The following is a 25,102-nucleotide window of genomic DNA, read 5'->3' as shown; positions in this document are numbered from 1 at the left end:
TTAAAGCACTTTAGCAACAGGTTGGTGCTGTCTCTCATCCTCAAGGGAGAGGGGAGAAAGCATAGAAAGGGCAAAAGAAGGGGCTGAGTCCTTGGAACCCATTCCTGCTTGTCACCCATACACTCTTCTTCAGTGTCCCTTGAGGTGGGGGTAGAAGGGAGAATCGGACTTAGTCCCTTCCTTTACTAAATGGCCCCTGAACCCTGGCGGGTAGTATGGATTTAGTGAGGCAGTGCCTGGGTAGGGATAGTATCCTGTGATCTGGCCTCATTGGGCACTGAATGTGACCCTAGCCCTTTATCAGTGGTTGTCCCTGAAGAACCAGGGGGCCTTGGTGGTATGTGTTGGGAGGGATGGTGACTGTCAGTGGTCTCTGAGTGGGAAATGGCTCCTGAGGCCCACAAATAGCCAGACTGGAGATAGGGTGAGGACTCTGTTATTGGCAGGGATGGCGGGGTGGGAGTCCAGAAGGAAGGTTGCTAAGCCCCATCAAACCCAGCACTGTGGCAGAGAGGAGAAACAGAAGCAGCACCTCAATTAGCAGAAGACAATGAACTCAATCCCCAGACTCAAGTTCATTCCCAACTAAGAGCCTCTAGGCTCTGATGATTTCTGCTTTGTTCCCGCCTTCCAGCCCTCAAAGTTAGAAACTAGTAATTAGACTAATCCAGAACAGGCAGAGCTGTAGAGCTCTAGACCTGGCCTGGTGCTAAAGTCAAATCAGGAAGGGTTTCTGGCTCCAGGTAGGTTCCAAAGTCAGACATTATATTCCAGGTAGATTCTGGCTCTAACCTGCATCTCTTCCACCCTGGAAGCTAAATCCTTTCTAAGTCTCACTAGTTTGAGAGAAGACAAGTAGCAGACTCCAACTCCTCCCCAGCCGTGAGATCTCAGGGAAGCAGCTCTGCCTCCCTTCCTGGTCACGGGACTTTTCCCCAGCCACCTGATGGAGATGCTACCCCTGGGGAGCAGGAACGGAGTTTTTCAGCCCCTCCTAGCCCTGCTTATAATGGCAAGGACCTGGAAGAGTGACAGCAGCAAGCTTATCCTGTACATCTATATTTCAGAAGCCTTCTCATCAGTCCCAAGGAGCATCCATGAAATCCCCAACTTCCCCAGGGAGCTTAGAGGGGTCCAAGTTCCTTCAGAGCCTCATGGGTTAAGGATAGAGGGAAGAGGGGTCTTAGCTGACCTCTGAGAGCTCTTCTACTTCTTAAGATTTTGAGAAGGATGAAGAATTCAGAGGGGCAGAAAGACAAGGACTCTCAAGGAATGTCCACAATACAGGAAGAGGAGAGAAGATTCCCAGGTCATCTATTTTTTTTCTCCAACTGCAGACCCCCTTCCCTCTTCTTCCTTGGACAGACTCCTTGTCTTTTCACCTCCAAGTTAAAGACCTCCTGCTCCCAGCCCAGGAATAGGTCTGCCTACTCCAACTGGACCTCCCTGGCCTAGGGCTGCCCCAAGTTTCCTGCTTGGATCTGGGTCTTCTAGCTGACCTAGTACCAGCCACAAAGCAGTGAACAATAGAAAAAAGCCTCCATTGACCCCCAGAAAAGCAGCCTAGCCAGCCAGCCCATCAGTGTATCTGGCAGCAGGATGTGGGCATGAAAGGTGTAACACTTAGGGGGTGAAGAGTAAGGACAAAGGACTTGGGTAGGTGGGGAGAGGAGTTGTCTGTATCCAGGAGGCAGTTGATTGATACCCAGGGTATCAGTAACAACCTGGGACCATTCAATGGGGGTAGGTTCTGTGCTGTACTGGGAGGAGAGGGGGGAGGACATGGTAACAAGGCACATGGTACAGTCAGTGCATTGGGTGGGTGTGGTTGGTGTGGTTCAGCCTGGGAACCTAATGGGGCACTGTGGCTGGTGCATATGGTGATGGTGGTGGGGCATGTGTGTTGGGGTGTGTGTATGTGTGGAGAGAGAGAGAGAGAGACAGAGACAGAGACAGAGAGAGACAGAGAGAAAGAGATTATATGACCTGGGGACCACTGGGGAGAGACAAGAGTCCAAGTAACCTGCACAGTGTGAGAACATCTGACCCCAGAGGGTAGGCAGTGTCAGGGGGTACAACATGGAATTCACTCACATGAGACCAGGCACTTTTCATGCTCACTCTTAATGATGATCTGGTAGCAAGCTGGAGAAGTTAGGGGACCCTTGGGCTTAACCTGACCCTCTCACAGAATCACAGAGCTGGATGAGGCCTTCAAGATGATCTCATTCAACTCCTTCATTTTATAGGGGAAGCTGAGGCCCAGAGAGGGGAATATGATGAGTCAGTAGCCTAACCAAGTATCTAATAATAATCGTGATCGTTAGGGCCTTTATGGGTTTGTAAAGCATTTTATGTTCCCTACCCAAACCCAGAGTGTAGGAACCTGATGCTTCCTCCAGTGTTGAGGGACCACATAGAAGCAACAGGAAAGAAAGGTGTGAGGTGAGGTGTCAGGGTCGGCAAAACCTCCTATTTCCACCCCATCAACAAAGCTCCTTGGTGGAGACCTGGTTTCTAATGTTGGCTCTGCCACTAATTCTCTTTATGACTTTGGTCAAGCCCTTCCCATCGCTGGGCCTTAGTTTCTTCATCTGTAAAATGAGGGGATTGGGCTAAATGATCTCTAGTTCCCTTCTGGCTTCTTCTGTGAATCAAGGGACCTGGACTCTGCCCTTACATAGCTGTGTGACTTCGGGCAAATCATCTCCCTCTCTGAGCCTCAGTTTCCTGATTTGTAAAGAAAAGAGTCTCTAGGGCATCTCCCAGTAATAACATTCTGTGATTCTATGAGCTTACACTCACTTAAGAGATCAAAAAGAGCCCTAGGAAGGTCCCAAGAAAGAAGAATGTGAGAGGGAGGGATGCAGACAACCAAAGGCCAGACAGGGAACAGAAAGACCAGCTGAGGTAGATCATGTCACAGGAAGGAAGACAAAAGGACACCATAGATACCCCTGGGGGAGGCCTGGGTAGTCAGAGCTAGAGCTTGGTCAAGGCATCCCTGGTCAAAAGCTCACACTGCTGAAGACCAAGCCCTGTCGCCTCCTAGACCCAAGTGTCTATCTCTACCCCCAGGAATGGGCTAATGCCCAAGCTTAGAAACAATCACATAAAGTGGCCCAGACTGTGAGTCAGAAGATCTGGATTTCACTTTTGACTCTGCCATTCGCCAACTGTTTGAGTCTCAGCCACAGTTTCTTCGGTACTCAGATGAGAACTTGGATCAGATGATCTTCAAGGTCCCTTACAACTCTGAATCCTGGAGACCTCGTTTTGAATTCAGGTCCTGCTGCTTATCAGCTGTCTACCCTTAGACAAATCACTATATCCCCCAGGCCTCAGTTTCCTTTTCTGTAAAATAAGGGATGAAGCTTCAAAAGTGAGCTCAAAAGTCTCTTCAAGTTCTGAATTCTATGATCCTGGAATGCTGAGACTTCCAAACTGGTTTGAAAGCATTTCAGATTTGGGAACAAAGCAAAGAAAGACCTAGAGCCTGTCTGCTTAGATGCTTCAGAGACCCAAACCTCTTTTTCTTTCTTAGAGCTGCCCCCAGACTTTGGGGTTCTTGAATTCCTTTCCATAATCTGGTAGTAGAAAGAGGCCTTCATTGGAGATGGAGTCTTTGGGAGCTGAGCCCTATAGGGAATGGGAAGGAAGAGATTTTGTCCCCATTTTCTTGCTAAGACTAGGGAGTCCAAGACTGATAATCTTTCAGGCTCGTGCCTAGCACAGATCCTTAGAAAAAGGGAGCCTATATTCCCACCCTGTCTCTGACACTCACTAGCTATGTGACCTTGGACACAACCCAACCTCTCTCTGAATCTTAAATTTCCTCCTCTATAAAATGGAGATCTAGGCCAGGGGAACCAGAAAGCCATTCTTGGCTGAAAAATGGAAATACCTATCTTCAGGGCAGGTCTGGCCAGGTTTAGGTCTCACCTCAACCTGGTCTTAGCCCCCTCCTTCAGCCATGTGCTGTTTAGCCCACCATTCTGGGACTCTCCAGAGGTGGATGTAGAAGGTGGGGAGAGGTGGAGAAGCAGCTCTGTGTGTCGGCATGATAAGATCTATACATGATTTCACTGTATGGGGATATTTGTGAAAAAATGTCATATGTGCTTAATGGGGGTTGCATCAAGTGCTATGTATGTGGGGTATGTGTATGTGTATATATGCATGATATGTGTGTACACTTGTGTGTACATTGGGAGTTACTTTGCACTCTAAGTCCTGCCCTTTTTTCAACCCTTCTCCCCACCCCCCTTTAGTAGAGACAGTGTCCACCTGAGTGCAGGCTCATGGTTTAGGGGAAAGAACTGGAGGCTGGGTATCAATAAACCTGGCTTCTATTCCTCCTCTGGAGCTAACTTGCTGTATAAGCTTCGGCAAGTCACTTCCCATTCCAGGGCCTCAGTTTCCTCATCTGTAAAACAAAATGGTTGGACTGGATGATCTCTAACCCCACCCTATCCCCAACCCCAACTCAACTTGGGACCCTCAGGCATCAAGTTGGCCTTTAAGAGGGGCCCTATTCTCAGTTCTCACTCCCACTATGTTCGATTCATATTTTAGTCATCTGGCCTGCCCTCATCTCTCCCTGCAGTCCCAGTTTAGAGGCTGGGCTGAGAATACACCATCCTGATTCTGGGCGTTCTTTGGGAGAACAGGATGTCTCAATCTTGACCCCAGGGCCTGAGCATTTCTTTTTCCCTCCCAAGGAATACCCTGAGGCTGCCCCAGGTTGGACTCCCTTGGTCTGAAAGCCCTGGGAGACATCTACAGGACCCTGGGTTCTGTCCCGAAGCCAAAGGAGTCATTTCCCAGGTGCCCCAGGGCAGGGCTGCAGCAGCTGAGAACCAGAAATTCCTGTTATTCCCCCAAAGCCTGAGTTTCCCAGCTAGGAAACAGTTGACAGAATTTATATCCTTAATAATTTGTTTTTTAAAATCCCCAATAATTTCCAAATCGTATTTTCCCCTTTGGATGGCAGCTGTGTCACAAAGTGGTCAGGAGCCTAGAGCCTTCTGTGAGCCTTAGACTCTAGAATCCACAGAATGTCCCTCATACATGGGTTCCTCATCCCAAAACCTCCCAATAAGGACAGGGTTCAGACCTCAGCAGCCTATCCTAGAAGGAAAAATTACAGCGCTAAGGAGGTCCCATAGACACACTGTCCCCAGAGCTCTACTACAGAGAGGCATCTACAACCTGCCTAGCAGAGTCTAGACCAAAAAAACATGTATAGACTCAGAATATTTCCCAGACAGTATTCTAGAAACTCCCTTATGCCCTGGCATATGGAGGGTATTATAGTGGATGCTAGACATAGTGGATGCTGGAGCCAGAGGACCTATATTCAATTTCCAAGTCAACTATTTCATTCTAGTAGGACCCTGGGTGGGTAACCTCCCTTCTCTGGGTTTCATTTCCCTTGTCTGTAAAATGAAGTGGTTGACTAGATGATTCCTCTAAATCCTATGATCCCAAAGCCTTAACTTCTCCATATCTAGGAGCTTGGCCTTGAACAACTCCAAACCTAGACTCTCCAAACCAGATCCTGGCTAGCACCCTTAACCTCGGGAGTTCAGCTCAGCCCAGACACCCTGTGGTGCCTTGGAGGTCAAGATGTCATATGTTACCATATCCAGATCATAGACACTCAAAGGTTGTCATAGCTGGAAGGATCATCTGGTCAAACCTTCTCATTTTATAGTAGAGAAAACTGGGATCCAGAGAGAGGACATGACTTGTCCAATGACTCAACTTCAAATCCAGTCCTCTTTCCTCTAGACCATGGTGCCTTGGTCCTTTAGGTAACCGCGATACCCTACAGAGAGTGGTAATTCAACTAATGGAACCCACAGCCTCTCTGCCTTAGTTCATCAGAGGTGATGGCATTGGTGGTGGGCAGGAAATGCCATATAGAAGAGAAGACTCTGAGCCTGGTGGGGAAGTTTAGCACCAGTTAATTCCCTGGATCCCAGGGAGTTGGATGGACTGTGTATGGGAGCTACACGGGCCAGCGTATCAGTGCCAATGAACTCACCCAAAAAATTGCAAAGAAAAGGAGAGGAGGATTTCCATTGGCTGGGGTCATCATGTTCCCCTCTCTGCCACCCTTGGCCCAAGAGACCTAGCCATCCTTAGACATTCAATGGCCCTTAAAAACTCTAAGCTCAACACTGACTGGTTTAGGGGAGCGGAGCTGCCATACCCCTTGTCCCCTAACCCTGATGGTTGTGGAGCAGCCTACACTGTGGTCTCATATTCCAGTAGCTCCCGGGAGGCCCCCATGCTTCGGTATTGCAAGCGAGGGGTAGCTGGGGATGAATACTCAAGTGCCAGAATGGTCTTACGAAGCCGACGGTCTATAAAGTGGGCATCCCATGCTGGATACTTTTTTCGGGGCAGGTCTATTCGGATCACAGGCCCCTCTGTCCGGGAGGTACGGGCCACTGGCGTGACTGGGAGGCTGGGTCGGACCTGGAACACAGCTGGTGCACCACTGTCCCGGTCTCCAGGGACCCCATCTCGCTCTCCACCTGTAGTCCGGGGCAGAGACCGTGGGGGGCTGGTAACTGCATCAGCAGAGGGACCAGAAGGGCCAGCACCCACAGCCTCAGGAAAGACGCCCCTGGGAGCCTGGGGACCAAACATGGGCCCATTAGGGTGCAGGAGGCAGTAATAGACAAGCATGAAAAAGATGCCCAGGGCAAAACTAGCAGCCACCACGCACACCATGATTAAGGCGCTGAAGTCAGTGGGGAAGTTGTGGTTGTGGTACCAGAAGCCAGTCAGGGCAACATTCTCCACCAGGACAATACAGTAGTAGATGGACATCCGGCAGCGGCTGCGTCCCTCCTTGACGTTGAACCAGCAAAAAATGTAGATGATGCCCACCACCATGTTGTAGATGATCTCCTCCCACTTGGACATGCAGAAGTCTGTCTCCCCTTGGATGACCCAGAAGGTCATAACACACCAGTGGGCGACAATAAAGATGCCAAAGTAGAGCTGGTAGACGCTGGCAAAGAGTGCAAAGGCCAAGACTCGAGCGGCTATGGTAAAGAGGTGCCAGAGGATCTGGACTATCGCCCCCTTGTAGGACATGGCACGCTTGTCGTCCCTCGAGTCCCGAAGCACCTTCTGATAAGAAGCGATTATCCAGGCCAGTGACACCAGTGAGGCTGAGGCTGAGAGACCTGTGGAAACAGGGGCCAGAGGTGGGAGGTGGGGGGGAAGGGACCAGGGTTAAGGATAAGGCAAGGTCTCCAAAGGGAGGGAGAAAGGAGGTAGTGAGAGGTAGGTAGAAGGGCTCAGTGTTAGGGGCAGGGTCTCTGAGAGGAGAGATAAGGACAAGAGGTAGGTGGTAGGGGTTGGGGTAGGGATAAGGGTCAGGGTTAGGGTCTCTGAGAGCAGATAGGGTAAGAGGTCATAGAACCATAGATTTGGAGCTAAAAGGAGCTCAGAGGTCATTAGTCCAACCTACTCATTTTACAGATGTGAAAACTAAGGCCCAGAGAAATTAAGAGAATAATAAAGCTGGGATTCAAATCCAGGCCCTCTGACTCCAAATCCAATACTCTTTCTATCATATCTCCTTCTCCTCACCTTACCTCAGCACACCTACATCCTGAGGGCAGAGTCAAATTCCTGTAGGGAAACTCCTATGGAGACGATGATATTCCTGAGTATTGAGGACCAGAGAGACGGATGGAATGGGCTGGTGTGGGAGCAGAGGGGGATTTTTAAGAGTGAAGAGAGGGGCAGGAGGCAGGACCTGAGGTAGTTGGGATCAGGGCTAGGTATAAGTATAGATCAGGATCTCTGAGATTAGAAGTGTATGGGAATCTAGAAGAGGGTATTGGCAGCTGTGGATAGAAGAGGGGGATAGGGGAAAAGGCAGAGTAAGAAAGTAAGAGAATGAAGAAAAGCAGAGGATAAAGAGAGAGATGAGAGAAGAGTGAAGGAGAGATGGGTAGGAGCCAGCCAAAGGTTGGGCAGAAAATAGAAGCACAGAGTAGACAGAGGCCTGGATGATCCAGCAAACTGGAGGGTAGAAGGGACCAGGCCAAGCCAAACACTTCAGTCCAGCCTAGGGCCACTTAAGCTGAACCCAACCCAGTGATTTTGCTGACTGGGCCAGAGGGCTTTGGGAGGATTAGGACAGGAACCAAGCAGTTCTTTCAGCCAGAGGCTCCCAAGGACACCCCTGGCAGGCCTAGGGCATGGGCAGGGGAGAAAGAATGAGACAGAGAAGAAGACAGAGGTGTGAACATCAAGGAGCAGGGAGAAGGCCCTTAGCCAGATCTCAGAGGAATAAGGATATGCCAGGGGCCTAGTACCCTGGCCTACCTTGGGGTGTTCAGCAATAAATCACTGTCACCATTGATGCTAAGGAATCTCCCAAGCCAGGGGATCACGCCAAGGGGTCTCCCAGAGAAGGACTGGGAAGAATGAAGGAGCTTTGGATGAGGGACTGGGAGGGAAGAGGAGTCAGGAGCCAGAAAGGTGAGGGAGTGGTAAGGGATGGGAGGGAAGGATCCCTCAGGTGAGGGATGGGCAGTCAGTGGGCTGAGGGAAACCTGGGGTGAGAGTGGCCGGGAAAGGAAACCTGAGGGGGGTGGGGTGGGACAAGACTCCTCCTCAGGGAGGGGCTGGGAACACCCTAGGTGGCTGTCAGTGGCAAGAGGAGGTCCTAGGGTGAGGAGCTGGGGGGCCCAGGTGAGGGTGTGAAGGAGGAAGATGGGGGGATGGAGGCGCTAGGCCCTCACCCTGCAGGGCCTCGATGTGTTCCTGGAGGACCATGATGCTGAGCTGTAGCACAAGTTGCGGGGCGCTCTTCAGGAAGGCCTCCAGCAGGCGCAGCATACTGATGTCGGCGCTCTCGAACATCATGAGCCAGTAAAAGTGGCGCCTCAGTTGCTCCCCATGCCAGCGGCTCTGCAGACCCAGGTACATGGCCCGGAGGTACCTGGGGAAGATGGGACAGTGGGCAGGGGTGTGTGTGAGGGGTAGGGAGAGGAGAGGACAGGAGCTTCCTAGGGCTAGCAGCCCCCAACCACGCTCGAGGCTGAGGGATTTCCCTCCAGCCAGGTGGAAAGGCAGGGAGCAGGAGATGACTTCCGGCAGATACTGCCCTGGAGGGAGGGACGGGGACCTTAGGAAGGACAGCTCTTTTATGAGTGCTTTTTGGTTTACAAAGCACTGTCCTCAATATTCCTGGGGGTCAAAGAAGACTATTCCCATTTTTGTAGGAGAGGAAACTGAGTGTCAGAGAGATTAAGAACCTTGCCTTAAAGCATTGCTAGCATCAGTTAGGATTCAAACCCAAGCCTCCTGACTCCAAATCCAGTGTTGTTGCTACTACATTACGAAGACTTTTAAGGTTAATCTAGTCCAGGGTTTCTTAAGCATTTTTTGCATCATGGACCCCTTTAACTGTCTTCAGAAGCTTATGGGTACCTTCTCAGGATCATGTTTGCTGCCTACATTCATCATGGAATGTTAAATTTCTTTTAGAAGTTAATGAAAATAAAGATGCAATTTTTTCCCCATCCAAGTTCATGGATCCCTGAAATCAATCCACAGACCCCTTAGTATCCAGGTTAAGAAAGGAAGGAAAGAATCACGTACACACCTCCTGTGTGCCAGGCACTGTGCTAAGCACTTTTTACAAATAACTTCTCATTTGATCCTCACAACAAACCTGAGAGGTAGATACTATTATTATCCCTATTTTACAGTTGAGGCAACTGAGGCAGACAGAGGTTAAATGAAGTCACAGAGCTAGTAAGTATTTGAATCCAGTTTTGAACTCAGGTCTTCCTAACTCTTAACTCCTGACTTCCTAACTTGCCCTCTATCCACTGTGCCACCTTTCTGTTTGTTCTAGTCTGATCCCCTTATTTTACAGATAAGGAAACTGAGGCCTAGTGACTTGCTCAAGGTCACACATTGAGCTACTAGAAGAACCAGAACTAGAACTCATTTATGAATAATAAATCCCATTTCTATAACCCTTTAAGGTCTACAAAGTATTTTTTTCTCACTCGCATTCCTCTCTCTTTGTTTTCCTCTCCCTTTTCTTCTGTCCCCTTCCTTTCTCTTTAGCTGCCAGTACTCTTTTCTGGACTCATTCTTTGAGGATGCTTGTATGGCAAGTATTATCAACCCTGTTTTACAGACCAAGAAACTGAGGCCAGAAAAGTGAATGCCTTTGCCCATGACCCCTGGCTAGTAAGGTCAAAACTTCCTCTGGGATCTAGTTCAGCTCTCCTGAAGCCAAGCCTAGTGCTCTTTTCGTCACAGCAGCCTCCACTCTCTGGCTGAGGTCCATGGCCACAGCTCAATGCTGACTCAGAAGAGCATCAGGTTGGGGGATCAGAAGTAGCAGTATGAGCAGGAGCTACTAAGGAAGTTGGGACTGGCCCAGTGTCCTTTGGAGGGGATCCAGACTTCCTCCCCACATCCTTCCTCTCCACTCCCACCTCCCCACTGAGGGTCCCTCTGCAGCCTTGGGGGCTTCCAGGCCTGCCACCAGGGACCCTGGGACAAGCAGTTATTATCTACAAGAAGCTGACCCAGCCTGGCAGTCTTTGTCACCCTCCCCTCTTCCACATTCCCTGCAGCTCCAGGCTTCTACAGGAAGAAGAGAGCAGCTGGTCCTACTGCGAACAAGGCCTGGGGAGGAGGGAGGAGGGGCTGGAAAAGAAGGGAGGGGGGTCCCAATGGAAGGCCTGGAGTGCCATCTGTTTGCCTGGCTTCAGTCAGGGTGAGGATCGAAGGAGGGCCTGGGACCAGCTCCCAGACCCACCAGCATCGATCACCACATGACAAGCGCCTCTGCCCCCACCCACCTGCTCTGCCTCCTGTCTTCATTCAAGCCAGTTCTAGACACAGCAAAATAATAATACCATTAATAATGATTTCCCTTTCTATAGCACATCGAGGTTTACAAACCATTCTTCATAACACCCCAGTGAGCTAGGTTAGAGCAAGTATCATCATCCCAATTTTACTGAAGAAGAAACTGAGGCCCAGAGAAGGGCCCAAGGTCATACAGCATGTAGGTGGCAAAGCAGAGATTTGAACCAGAGCTGACAATGAACAAAAGATTCCTCCTCCCCCACCCTTCTCTCTCTCTCTCTCTCTCTCTCTCTCTCTCCCCCTCCTCTGCAGCAGGAGAGGCAAGCTACTATTGCTCATTTCTCTGGTCTGAGCCACTAATTCTGGACCCCCAACTGGACACCTTCTTTAACACCCCACCCTCTACAGAAGGAAGCCCCTTCTGTATAATTAGGAGGGAAGAGAGAGATGGATCTCCTCCTCCCCCTTTACCCCTGCACTGACCAGCTAATCCCACCCAGGCAAGAGACTGAGATGTCTGCCAACAGAGAAAATGAAAGGACGGAGGAGCCCAGAGTTTTGGGTTTGCACTCCATGTGTGGGTCTTTGTGGGGGAGTGTGCCATCTGTTTGAACTGTCATTCTCCATCCACGGGGTCCTCTTGGAATGTAGGGCCTGAGATTTCTGTAACTAACTCTGCATAGAGCCAGGACATCTTGGACTTTCAGAGAGGATAAATAGTTCACATTTTGGGGGGGTAGAGCTTTTGGGTTTACAACACTCTTTCCCCACAGCAACCTTGCATAGGGATAGTGGAGGGGGTGGGGGTGGGGGGCTTGGGGAGGTAATTCAAGTGGTATTGTGTCCATTTAACAAGTGAGGAGACTGAAGCTCAGAGAGATGCCAGGCTTGCCCAAGGTCCCATATCGTGAATTAGGGACAGAACTAACCCGTGGATTATAAATAATAACCTTTGTTTCTGTAGGGCTTTCTAATTTACAAAGTGCTTCTCTTAAAACAAGGCTGTGAGAGGGGCAAGAAAAGGATTATTATCCCCTTTTTACAATAGAGGAAACAGGCCCAGAGTTATAGGTTCAAAGCTAAACAGAGCTAAGACTCAATCCTCCATAAACCCAATCCTCCATAATCCCAGTTCCTGGGCTCTTCCAAATATGTCCCATTACATTCTATTACTATGCTCAAATTCCCTTTTCCCACATTTCTCTCCTAGGGACAGAGATCTATTTATCTTTGGTATCTCTTGACCTCCCAGGGAGGAAGTGGAAACCAAAGCTTTCTAGGATCTCTGAGACCTTTGGAACTCTCTGCATCATATAATCATAATAGAAAACATCTATAGCCATGATCATGACAGATTTGTTTGGGGTTGGGCCAGAGGATGAATTCCCCAACTCAGAGCACAGCAAGCTTCCCTGGGATTAAATAAAGAACTCTGGGTGAAAGGGAATACTCTGGCTAACCTCAGTTGCTCTGGGAATGCTAAAAAAAAAAGTTGAAGGAGCATCATCAGATTTAGTGCAGTGATAGAGTAATGGGCATGGAGTCATGAAGACCAGAGTTCAAATCCAGCCTCAGACACTTACTAGCTGTATGACCCTGGGCAAGTCACTTAACTTCTGTTTACCTCAGTTTCCTCAACTATAAAATGAGATAATAACAGCACCCGTATCACAAGACTGTTGTGAGGATCAAATAAGATAGTAATTGTAAAGCACTTAGCACAGTGCCTGGTATGTAAATGCTATATAAATGTTTATTATTATTATTATCACGTTTGACTCCTAGTTCCAGTATTTACTACCTGTGTGACCTTGGACAAATCACGGAGTCTCTGAACTTCAGTGTTCTCCTCTATTAAAAGGGGATGTGAATACTTGTATTACCCAATCCATAGGGATGCTGTGAAGAATGAAGTTTTCAAACGGAAAAGTGGAATGACAATGTGAATGCTGGTGTCTCTAGACACATGAGGAGGAATGGCATAGGCCCCTGAACCAGGGGCTCGAACCCAGGTCCTTTGAATCCAAGACTGGAATTCTTTTCACCTTACTCCATGTCCTCCTATGACAGACATCTCAATAATATCATTGAGAGAAAATGGCAGGACTTGAGTTAGGGTACTATAGAGGGTTCAGTGGAGGGGAGGGGGACTCAGTGAGCAGATGGGGTCTCAGTGAGAAGTCCTGACTCTACAATCCTAGGTCAGTCTGCCTTCCCATGTATCTTGCTGATCCTGTCTCAACCATTTGTCTGACCCTGGGTGAATTTGTCCCCTCTAAACATCCCCACCCCCATTTGATGTTAGGTCAGTCTCTATGCCTGTGCTCAGCTGTTCTTCCCTCCACTCCCTTCCAACTGTGGGTCCCTCTGTCTGTTTGGGTGTCTCTCACATCCTTAGTTTCTCCATCTGTCAGTCTCTTGAAGATTCTGCATGTGTCCTTCTCCATGAGTTTTTTTTTTCTCTCTTCCCAACTCATCTTAACAGATTCAGGCTAAAAATTCTTCTCCTAGAAGGTCTTAATTCTCTCTCCAGAAAACACCCTAGCTACTCCTAAACTGTGCAAACAGAAAATGACTGTCACGAGCTCATTTTCTGAAGCATGTTCCTGTTGAATAGATAGGAGTAGGACCCAATCTTGTGGGAAGTAAAGAATTTAAAACCATGGGTCAAATGAACACCTGCCCCTCAGATCCTGGGTCAGAAATCAGAGGCTGCAGGAATAGCCTTGGAGATAATCCAAACTACTGCTATCGTTCAGACATTTTCAGTCGTGTCTGACTCTTCATGACCCCATTTGGGATTTTCTTGGCAAAGATACTGGAGTGATTTGTCATTTCCTTCTCTAGTTCATTTTACCAATGAGGAAAGTGAGGCAAACGGGGTTAAGTGACTTGCCCGGGGTCACACAGCTAGTAAGTGTCTGAGGCCAGATTTGAACTATGAAGAAGAGTCTTCCTAATTCCAGCACTCATTCCATGGCACCTCCTACCTGCCTGAATTACTGTGTATCCTTAGGTATTGTGTACCTCTCCTCTCTGGGCCTCAATTTTTTACTCTATAAAATGAAGGGGCCAGGGGCAGCTAGGTGGCACAGTAGATAGAGCACAGGCCCTGGAGTCAGGAGGACCTGAGTTCAAATTTGGCCTCAGACACATAACACTCACTAGCTGTGTGACTCTGGGCAAGTCACTTAACCCCAATTGCCTTGCCCCCCACAAAAATGAAGGGGCTAGACTAAATGATCAGTAGGTCCCTTCTAGCTGTAACCTAAGTTTTAAGTTTCCTGCAACCCCACCTCTTCTCTCTGCCTGGGGAAAATCTGGCTTACTTTCACTACTGGTTCTAATCACATTATGTTCTAACTGTATCATGTTCTATTTTTTGACAGTTTTATGATTCTTGGTCAGACTTGGCTATGAAATCTTCTCTCAATACCTCCAAAAAGAAGGATAGGCTAGTTCTTTCTTCTGGAGTTTAACACAAGGCCTCTCTCCAGAAGGGTGGATCAGAAGGTCAATGTCTAAAGCCCACTGCTTCTCTTCCTAGGCAAACGGCCCATAGAATAAGTTCATTCTCCACATCATGAGTGTCCTTTAGGGATTCCATCTCAAACCTTCCCTCTCCTGCTCCCACCAATGCACACATGCACACACACACACACACACACACACACACACACACACAGCATCGCCTTGCCTATCTTTAGAAAAATGCCATTCTTGAGTCCTAAGGAGTCAATGAGGGTGAGGTTGTTTTTGAGTTGAAAATGTGGTGAATAAAACTCTCTCACTGGCTCTAGGATTTCTCCTTGCAGTGTGAGGACTACAGGCTTCTACTGAAGGCCTATGTAAAATGAGGGATCTTGCAATCCTGGTTGTGGGGAACTACATTCCCCCCACCCCGACCCTTTAATAGCCTAGATCCCTCATTTACATCACTAGATGGTGAGCCTTTCTTAGAGGAGCTCATATTCCTGATATTGACAGTAGAACAAAACATCAGTGTCAGCAAATGACTTGATTGTAATCACTTACCTCTTTATTTCACTTTATACCCATCTTGGTAGGTGGGTAGGAAACAGAGCCACAGCTAGTAATCTTTGTGCCAGTGGCAATCAACATGAAATATGTTATCAAATCAGCTTTTTAAAAGCAATTCTTTTTTTTTTTTAATTCTAGTGTGAAAGGAGCAGGATGAGGTCACGGAGGAGCTCACTTGAACACGACATCTAGAAACTTCTTATTTTAACTAACTAATCTCACTAATGAGTTACTAAACTCAGTTGCTTCTCAATGGCTAAAAGACTGGAAATCCTCTAAAACTTGAGTCTCTAGGCAAAAAATGTCCTGGTTATTCCACTCTACTGACAACTGCAGTGAGGAGACCGGACCAGCCTCCCTGCTCTGAAGACCACAATTCTCTGTTAGAGGGAAACCAGAATTTTATCTGGGAGAGGTAGTATACTGTGTAATAATATAAAAGCATTGGGGTTGACACCAGAAGACTTGGATTTGAGTGCAGCGCTGCTATTTTACTGGCTATGTGACATTAGGTAAAGTCACAAACCTTATCTGAGCCATAACTTCCTTTTCTGTAAAATGGCAGTGGGGATAGGAAGGCAACTAGATAATAAAAGTTGGCATTTATATTGCAAAAGATTTTATATACACCATCTCATTTGATCCTCATAAAAACCCTATGTGTTAGATACCACAAGCATTATTATTTCCATTTTACAGATAAGAAAACTGAGCCTCTTTCACATTATGTGACTTATCTATCATAGCATAGTTAGCCCCATAGCTGTGTGACCACGACTCTGAGCTCCCCATTCCCAGACTTGCTGTATACTCTCAGCCAAGTCTTTTTCCCTGTCTGGGTCTTCATTTCCATCTGTTAACTTCAATTCTACTCGACTAAGCTCAATAGAGTCAGCTCTATAGGTTTTATTTAAACATCACACACCCCTCCTCCCAAAGTAATCAGCACGGTACTTGGACACAGCAGGAATTTAATAATATTTTGTTGGATAAAATCAATTTCATAAACATTTACTAAGTGCTTACTATATGCAGGCCCAGTGTTTGACATTAGGAATACAAAGACCTGACTCTCAAGGAGTTTATAGTCTAATAATATGGAAAGAATCACTTGCACAAACTCCAAGTATTAGAGTTTAAAGGAGGCCACCCATGTGTAGGTGCGTCAATCTAATCCCTTGGAGCTCAGAAAAAATCATCAGGGTGTTACAGTGAACATATCTTTGATCTGGAATTCCAGAGACCTGGGTTCTAGTTCCAATTTGTCACTGATCTGACGTGTGATTCTGAATAAGTCACTTCACCAACCTGAGCCACCTTTTCTTTGTCAGAAAATAAAAGAGAATGAATCAATCAAGAAGCATTTGTTAAGCACCTACTGTGTCCCAGGTGGTGTGTTATGTACTGGGAATACAAAGAGAAACACAAAGTCCTAGATGGTCTCTAAGATTCCTTCCAACTATGCCATTCTTTGATTCTATGATCTCAGCAAATCCCAGCACATTTTTAAAGGCTACATCTCGCTATCCCCTAACCCCCCAACTCCATTCCTCACTTACTTCACTCCCAACCCTCAGGCAGCCCTGGGCTGAAAAGTCAGGAAACCCAGGTTCTGGTTCTAGCTCTGCTGTTGACTGTGTGGCCCCTACCAATTCATTCCCCCTCTTCTGAACCTTGGTTTCACCACATGCAAAATGAGGGGTTTGAGCTAGGTGACCTGATGTGTAAAATTTCTTCCATCAATAGTCTTTTACCTTGTATGTTCCAAGTTCCTTTTCAAATAGAAAGAGAATTGGTGGGGCAGCTAGGTGGTGCAGTGGATAGAGCACCGGCTAGATTCAAGAGGACCTGAGTTCAAAACCGGTCTCAGACACATAACACTTACTAGCTGTGTGACCCTGGGCAAGTCACTTAACCCCACTGCCTAGACCAAAAAAAAAAAAAAAGAAAGAAAGAAAGAAAGAAAGAAAGAGAATTGGACTTGGAGTCCGAAGACTTAGGTTCTAGCCCTCGCCTTGCCACTCACTAGCTCTGTGATCACGGTCAAGGTACCATGGTAGGACTATTATTATTATTATACTATTATGTGGACTATTTGTGCCTGACCTGTGGTAGAGCCTTCTGAGCTCATATTGGTCTGATCAGCCATAATTGGACACATTGTACCTTGACCCCAACATAGTGATGTCATTTGGTCCTCTCTGAGAATGAAGGACGACAACCAACCATTCACGGTAAGATGAAAAGATAAAGAATTTGGAATTAGGGGACCTGGATTCAAACCCCACCTCTGTTATTTATTGCTCTGTGTCCTTAAGCAAATCCCTTGCTGTCTCTGGGTCCAGGTTTCCTCAACTGTAAAATGAGTGATCTCTAAAGCCCTTCCCAGTTTTAAATCTATGATCCATCTCTGGGCCTCATTTTCCTCTGGGGTAAAAGGGAAATAAATTGTGCTTATACTTCCTGCCTCTCAAAGTTGTGGGGAAAATATCATAAAGCTCTCTGAAGGTAGTCTCTGTTCTTTTCTGTTCCCTGCTTTTCTCCCTTCATTTTTCCTAGTCTTCTCTTTCTTGCCATCTCCCACCAGAAGAATCACAGTGCAAAGTAGGGTGGTAATGTGTGGAAGGAGGGAGGCATCAAGAGGGGTGAATGTCAGAGTTTGGAGGCTCAATAGAAAGAAGAGCTTCCCAACAGTCAAAGTTATCAAGGAGATCTCAACAAAGGATTTGGATGCTTTGAAAAATAACAATTCCAAACGTTCTTGATTAGAAATGAGCTTTTGTTTGAACACCAGTGTTCAAACTGAAGCTGGATAGACAAGCCTTGGGGAAGCTGTGGAGGGATCCCTACAGTGGGTGGGAGTTTGGACAAGGGATCTCTTAGCTTCCTTCTGACTGGGGAGGAGGACTCTGTGCCAGGATTCCAAGAATCTGTCTGACCAATACACATTGACCCAAGCTTCTTTCCCAGACCAGAAACTGTCCTACTAGAAATTCTTCACTCTCTAGTGCCGTTCTCTTTCCTTTAGCAATCCTATTATCCAACCTAGCACTTAGGCTATTTATTCATACTCTCCACGCCCACACTCTCACTAGCATTTTGTCCTTAATATGGTCAAGGGCTAGGTGATGTGGTGGATAGCATGCTGGGCCTGGAGTGACTCATTTTCCTGAGCTCAAATCTGGCCTCAGACACTTATTAGCTGTGTGGCCCTGGACTAGTCTTAGCCCTGTTTGCCTCAGTTTCCTCATCTATAAAATGAGCTGGAGGAGGAAATGGCAAACCACTCCAGTGTCTCTGCCAAGAAAACCCCAAATAGGGTCACGAAGAGTCAGACATGAATGAAAAATGACCCGACAACCACAAAGAATGTCAAAATGACCATGCTTCCACCCTACCATCTACTCAGGATTCCAATCCTGCTGTGTGACTTGCTCACAGTCATACATCCAGTTGACAGCAGAACTGGGACTAGAATCCAGTGTTCCTGAGCTGGCCAGAGTTCTTTTCATTGCGCTCTAGGGCCATTGGATTTAGAGCTAGAAGGGCACTTAGAGAATATAAACCTCTCCTTTTTACAGAAGAGGAATCTGGTGTCCAGGGAGGTAGAGGTTCTTGCCTAGGGTCCCACAGGTATTGAGTGGCATAGCTGGGATCTGAATTGAGATCTGATGACTCAAAATCCAGTCATTCCTCCTTTAACAAAGTTCCTGCCCATGATCCTGGAAGGTCTCAGAAATTACTAGAAAGAGTCCAAGGGTCTAGAGGTCCTTCACAGAATTTATTGCTAAATCCCTTCTTGCTAATGGGCTTAGTAAATTATGTTTATCAGGTTAACAGCCCACTCAGGAGAAAGCTGAAGATTAGCAAAAGATAAATCCTGAACAAGAAGCCCTTCTGTCCTAAAGGTCAGGTATAGAGTTACAGGCTTAATTGGCTTTACCTTCCCCAGAGTGGAGGCAGAAGAGATACTCATAGGCTAAGCACATGGACCCCTGGGTCCACTTCCCAGGTCCAGACTCATTCTAACCTATCAGCTAGAGAGAGAAGGGAGCTCAGGAAACTTTGAATGAAGGGAGGCTTCCAGTTGGGAAGGGGGTGGCCTCCACTCAGGAAGAATACTTTGAGATGTTCAAAGGATGATTCTTGAAGGGCGCAAAATGTCTTCCAGTTAGAGATCATCTAGTTTAACCACTTCATTATCCAGACAAGGAAAGGGAAGGTGCTTGCCCAAAATAGTACAGCAATGAACCATGAATTTGGACTTAGGAGGCTTGAATTCAAATACTGCTTTACCACTTGCCACTAATGTGACCTTGGTAAGTAAATCTCTTTCATTTTCCTGGTCTTAGCTTATTTTTCTATAAAATGACATGGTGATAACAGATGATCTCCAAGATCCTTCCAAGCTTTGCATTTCATGATTTTAACATTCTAAGTCAGTAGTAGGACAGTGTGACTTTTAATTGTGTAAAAGGCATGGGCCAGGAGATCCTCCTGGCCCTCCATAGCACCTCTGATCATGTGGGGAATTTTCCAGCCAGAAAATCCTGATAACAGCAAAAATAATAATTTTCATTTCTATAGGCTTACAAAGCATACACTCAGTTTGGGCAATGGAAAGAACACAGAATTTAGAGTCAGAAAATGTGATTTCTATTTCCATCTTTGCTAATTACTACCTGAATAACCTTCTTACTTAACTTTGCTAAGTCTCAGTTTCCTCATCTGAAAAAAAATTTAAAGTTGAATTAGATTATTTCTAAGATATCTTCCAGCTCTAAATTCTATGATCCCATTTTACAGATGAAGGAACTGAGGTTCAGAGAGGTAAAAATGACTTGACTAAGGTAAGAAAATTAACTAGTTAGGTCAGTATAATTCCACATATAAAAATACTCAACTCTTACCCCAACACTCCAGGAGTGGATTCAATTACTTGCTCAGGATTTTTGTTCATTTAGTTACATCCACAGACTAGTACTGCCTTGTATATAGCCTAAGGAATTCAGGTTTGCCCAACCAGGAAGGAAATCAGGAGTAAGGTGGAGGAGGGTGAGGATGGAGGGGAGGACAGATTGCTCAATTGTCTAGCCCTGGAACTAGTATAAACTATCTGAAGTTAGTCGCAGAATTCCAGAACTGAAAGGAGACCTCAGCTTGATACAGGGGAAGAGTGCTGGAGGATACTGACTTTGGAGTTAGAGGTAAGGGCTTGAATCCTGGTTCTTCCACTTACCATCACCACCAAGTCACTTCATCTCTAAGGATCTTAGGGCTCTCATCTGTAGAATGAGGGGTATAGACTAGCTGGCCTGTAAGATCCCTGCCAGCTCTAAAGCTATATTTATCAAGTCCACCCTCTTCATTTTTTACAGAAGGAAATTGAGTCTCATAGAGAAGGGAGGTGAATTAACCAAAGTCCAATTAGTTAGTGGAAATGCTAAGGGTAGAACCCAAGCCTCCTGACTTCTAGTTCCTACTCGGGAGTAGGAACTTCTAAGTCATATTGTTCAGTCCCTGTACTCCCCTCTCAACTTCTTCCCCACAAAATAACCCATTCCCTGACTTCCATTTACTTTCTTAGAATCAGTCACTGAATCTTAGCATATTAGAGCTGAAGAGTCCTTAGAAGATATAACACAGAATGTGAAAACTGGAAGATGCCTTAGAACATAGAAGTCTGAGCTAAACATGAACTATTGTTTCTTTCTAGAACTATCAGATCTAGAAGATACCTAAGAGATCCAGTCCAACTTTTTCATTTTATTGAAGACAGTGAGGCCCAGAGAAAGAAATACTTGATTCTCACTACTGGTCCTCCTGGAAGTCATCTTGATTCTGCTACCAGAGTGGCTATCTCCAGTCCCAGTCTTCCATTCAGTGCTGGAGGCAGCACTGCTGTGGTGCTGCCTTCTACACAAGATCTTTCCCAATCCCACCAATTCTTAGTCTTCTCTCCCTCTTGAAATTATGTTGTATGTGGTATATTCTCACCTGTAAACACATTGTATGCTCTCCACTCCCCAAGTAGAAGGTAAGTTCATTGAGAGGAGGGGATTTTTTTCCCTTTGTATTCCCATTGCCCAGTATAGAGTAGGTGCTTAATAACTATTGAATTGAAGCTACCATCTCTGTTCATTTATTTCCAGCCCTTTTTGAGGACAATTCTTTGCTGGTCAAAGAAAACTGAGAGGTGGCTCATTGTAAGGAGATTCTGAAAGGGAGGAAGGGGTGTGGTTTGAGGCTGCTAGTGAGTAAAGGCCAGTTATCTAGGACTTAGGCTGATGGACAGAGGGAACTGAGCTTTGGCTACCAAGAATAGGAAGTTACCATTTCAGTATCTAAAAATATCTCTCCATCTGTCCACTCAGTCAAGGGAAAGACAAATGTAGATTGGTTCCTGGATATAGACTTGATTATTTTCATGTGTCAGGCTAATAATAATAATAATGATGATGAGGATGCTTTGAATGGATACTGATTTTTCCCCAGGGCAGTCTGAGGGAGAACAAGTTCACCATCTTGCTGGTGACTGGCCCTGTCACAGACGGGGGAAACTGAGGATTACAGAGGCATGGTCACACAGCCAGAATGATACAAGGAGCAGGCAACTGGAACAAAAACTAGAAGCCCTGACCCCAAAGTCTAGTGGTCTGTCTTCCAAGCTAAGCAGAGAATGATGATGATGATGATGACAATGATGATGATAATGACATACTACAACTTTGCTTTTGTATGGTGCTTTATAGTTTTCAAAGTGCTTTCACATCCATTGTCTCATTTGATCCTCATAAGAGCTCTCTGAAATATAAAGGTTAAATATTGGCTCTCTGTTCTACAGATTAGGAAGCTAAGCCAAAGAAACTAGTCCATAACTGAAGTTATTCATGGAGATAGCCCTAACAGAGAACACAGACCTCCTGACTTATTTAGTGCTTCTTCAAGTAGAACCGTCTACACTTCCCCTTCCCCAAGCAATGTCAATACAGGGGCACTTGGGACAGCCTGACTCATCCCAACCAAAGAGGAGCTTACTCTTCTAAGAGGCCTATATGGATTAACTAGGGAATGGGGGAGATACATTCCTCATTAGAGATTCATTCTCTTGAATGAAGATATCTTCTTACAGGATTCTCCAGCTCTTGGTCCTGCTAAAGTAAGGTTCTATCTCAATGTGGCTTTCCATTGACTTCGTTGGGGGAACATTGTTCTAGATCCAACTCAGCACAAAGGGCTCCCGATTGCAGGGAAAGAAGGGAATTGGAATAAATTGGAATGGATTGGAACAAATCTGTGAAAAACTTCAAGGTCTCCCCTCCTATGGAAGCTAAACCAAGCTTTTTCTTTTGCCCTTATGGGCTCTGAGAGGTGGCAAGAATGGCTCCCAAATTCCCATTGAGGTGGGGTGGAAGAATCCTTACCCCAACTGTAGTCCTAATCACAGAATATAAAAGCCAGAATGCAGAATACCAGAGCTGGAAGGGACCTTAGAACTTAAAGTATTAGATTTGGAAGAGACTTTAGAGATAATCTAGTTCAGCCTCTTTGCTTTGCATGTGGGAAAGGTAAGGCACAGAATAGGAAAGGGATTTGCAAAGGACCTCGCAGCTTGAAAATGGCAAAGTCAGGATTCAAACCAAAGTCTTCTGACTCTATAGTTCTATGATCTTAGCATTACACTACACTAAGAGCTGGGAACCCTGAAAAAGCAGCTCAGCACAGGGGGAAAGGAATATAGTTGGAGAGTAGGAAGCCTGCAAATCTGTCCTGAAACAGTGGGCCTACTTTCTTGGGCCTGCTTTCCTCTCCTATGATCCCCTTTCCTGAGGTTTAACGTAGGGACAAAAAGGGAGGGAAAGACCTAGGGTACTAAGAAGAAGCATCAGAATGGAGATGTCAATTGATTAATGAATGCTAGTTGATTATTTACTGTTGATTGTAGACCCACAGACCTTTTCAAATAGAAGAACTCATTCCCAATGCTCTCCAGACTAGGAAGTGGGGGGGGCTGCCAAAGGGGTGAAGGGAACTGAAGAAATGGCAAGTTCTGCTGCCTCCCACCACCTTCCCCTTTCAAAGCTTCCCCTTTCCAAATGCTTCTTCACCACCTCTAAATCCTCTCCTAATTCATTCTTCACATCATAAGGACAAATGTTTCCATATAGCATGATATGGTTAAAAAAAAAAGCAATGACTTTAGAATTAGAAGATTTGGGTTTGAGTCTTGACTGTTATTTACTATTTGTGTGACCTTTAGACCATTCACTTAACCCTATAAGACTCAGTTTCCCTATCTATAAAATGAGGGGGTTATATTAAATTATCTTTGTAAACAGTCTCTATTACTCTGACATTCAATGAGGCTATAAAGAGCTTTTTACTTGGAATCATGACTCTAGTCCTGATTCTGTCAGACTTGCTGTGTGACTTTGGGCAAATCATTTATCCTTCTGAGCCTTAATTTCCTCCTCATTACAAAAGGGTTTGACTGGACGACCTCTAAGCTCTGAGTTGGGCCTTCCAGCTTTGACATTCTGTGATTCTCTCACACCCTCCCCCCAATCTTGTACTGCCCCATGCATGGGGCCAGAGGGGAGACCCCCCGAGAGGTGAGGGAAAGAAGGAGAGGACAGGGTGGGGCTGGGAAATATGGGGAAGGAAATGAATCAATCCAGTCCCTCCCCGCCCACCCCCCACCATTTTTCCCCGTCTCCAGCCTCCCCTCCGAGATCTCTTCTTCCTCCCCCATCCCATCTCATCCCATCCCATCCCATCCCATCCCATCCCATCCCATCCCATCCCATCCCATCCCATCCCATCCCATCCCGTCCCTTTCCATCCCATCCCATCCCATCCTGCAAAACGTCCTTATTTTCCTACCTCCAGACCTGACCGAGCTGCAGGACATGAACTAGCGACTGTAGGAGCCAGACGCAGAGGCGGCAGCAGCGGCGGTGAGGACGTCGGGCGCCAGATAGAGAGGGAGGGGCGGGCACGGCAGGACCCGGACTGGGACCGCTGTCCTTCGTGCTGAAGGCGGCGCTGGCGCTGACGCTAGCGCTGGTGCTGTCCTTGGTGCTGAAGGCGGCAGCGGCTGCACCTGGCCCAGCTCCGGCAGATGAGTAGTCATAGACGAACCATCGGAAGCTGAGCAGCTGCACCACGAGGGAGGGCAGCAAAGCGAAAAGCAGCGTGAGGCTGAACCAGATGTGCTGGCCCTGGAGGTAATAGTCAGCCGCCAGCCACAGGTCGGTGGCCCCGTCGGAGAAGAAGACTAGCAGCGCGCACAGCGCCCAGCAACAGTCCCACAGGCTGTAGCGGGGCCGCTGTCCCCCCACCGACAGCAGCCCCGCCCCAGCCCCAGCCCCAGTCCCCAGAGCCCCGGAGGCCCCGAGCCGGCCCGGGCCCCGCCAGCCACCCCCTCCGGGCCCGGGCCGGCCGCGGTGGCGCTTCCATCCGACTTCGCGGCCATGTTGGCGGAGGAGGAGGCGGGGAGAGACTTCCGGGCGGCCGCGTGGTGGGGGGAGAGAGGAGGAGGAGGAGGGGGCAGGGGGCGGTGGTGGTTGAGAGGAGGTTCTTGCTGGTGGCTTCTCTCTTCTTCCTCCTCTTCCTCCTCCTGCTCTCCTGCTCCTCCTCCTCTCTTCCCCAAACGCTCTCCTCCTCCTCCCTCCTCTTCCTTCTCTTTCTCTTATTTTGCCTCCCCTTCCTCCTCCTTTCTCCTCCCCCCTTCAATTATTCACTGGCCCTACTCTGCTCCCTCTTCCCCGAGTTGATGGTGGGACGTGATGGGGCAGCCGGGAGAGCCGAAAGATCAGGGAGGAGCTGGGAAGGGGTTGCATCCTTGGTTATTCCTCCTTCCCTCCCTCTGCCGCGCCCCTTTCCCTGTTCCAAGCAGAACTCCAGTCCCCCACTTCATCTTCGTTCATCTTTTCTTCATGGACCTCCTCCCCCTTCCCCAGTACTACATCCATTCATCTTTTCTGTCTCCCCTCTCTCCACCCCACCTCCATATTCACCTCAGGGAGCCTGATCCTACCCTGGCCTTGTAGGGTGTGGCTGAGACTAGAAGAAGGGAGTTGAAAGGGTGTCCCATTGGCTAGGGCCCTAATACCTCCAGAACTGGAAAGCTTAAGAAAGAAAAGAGTACAGCCATAGAATGTTAGCGCTGGGGGGCACCTTAGAAAAT

At 47.2% G+C, this 25,102-nt stretch overlaps 1 protein-coding gene across 1 annotated transcript; it reads right to left on the bottom strand.

The window, feature by feature from the left end:
* Window positions 1-4,511: 4,511 nt before the first annotated feature.
* XKR7 (XK related 7) lies at window positions 4,512-24,388 on the bottom strand. The gene is given in 4 exon segments (XM_078150202.1): window positions 4,512-7,233; window positions 8,794-8,977; window positions 23,797-24,314; window positions 24,317-24,388. Coding segments are annotated over 4 exon segments (1,755 nt in total). The 3' UTR covers window positions 4,512-6,252.
* Between the last annotated feature and the right edge of the window lie 714 nt (window positions 24,389-25,102).

Source organism: Phascolarctos cinereus, unplaced genomic scaffold, assembly GCF_003287225.1.
Source record: "Phascolarctos cinereus isolate Bilbo 61053 unplaced genomic scaffold, phaCin_HiC Scaffold_2;HRSCAF=192, whole genome shotgun sequence".
Classification (NCBI taxonomy): Eukaryota; Metazoa; Chordata; class Mammalia; order Diprotodontia; family Phascolarctidae; genus Phascolarctos; species Phascolarctos cinereus.
The sequence above is the reverse complement of the archived record's forward strand: the minus strand, read 5'-3'. Positions and strand labels throughout refer to the sequence as shown.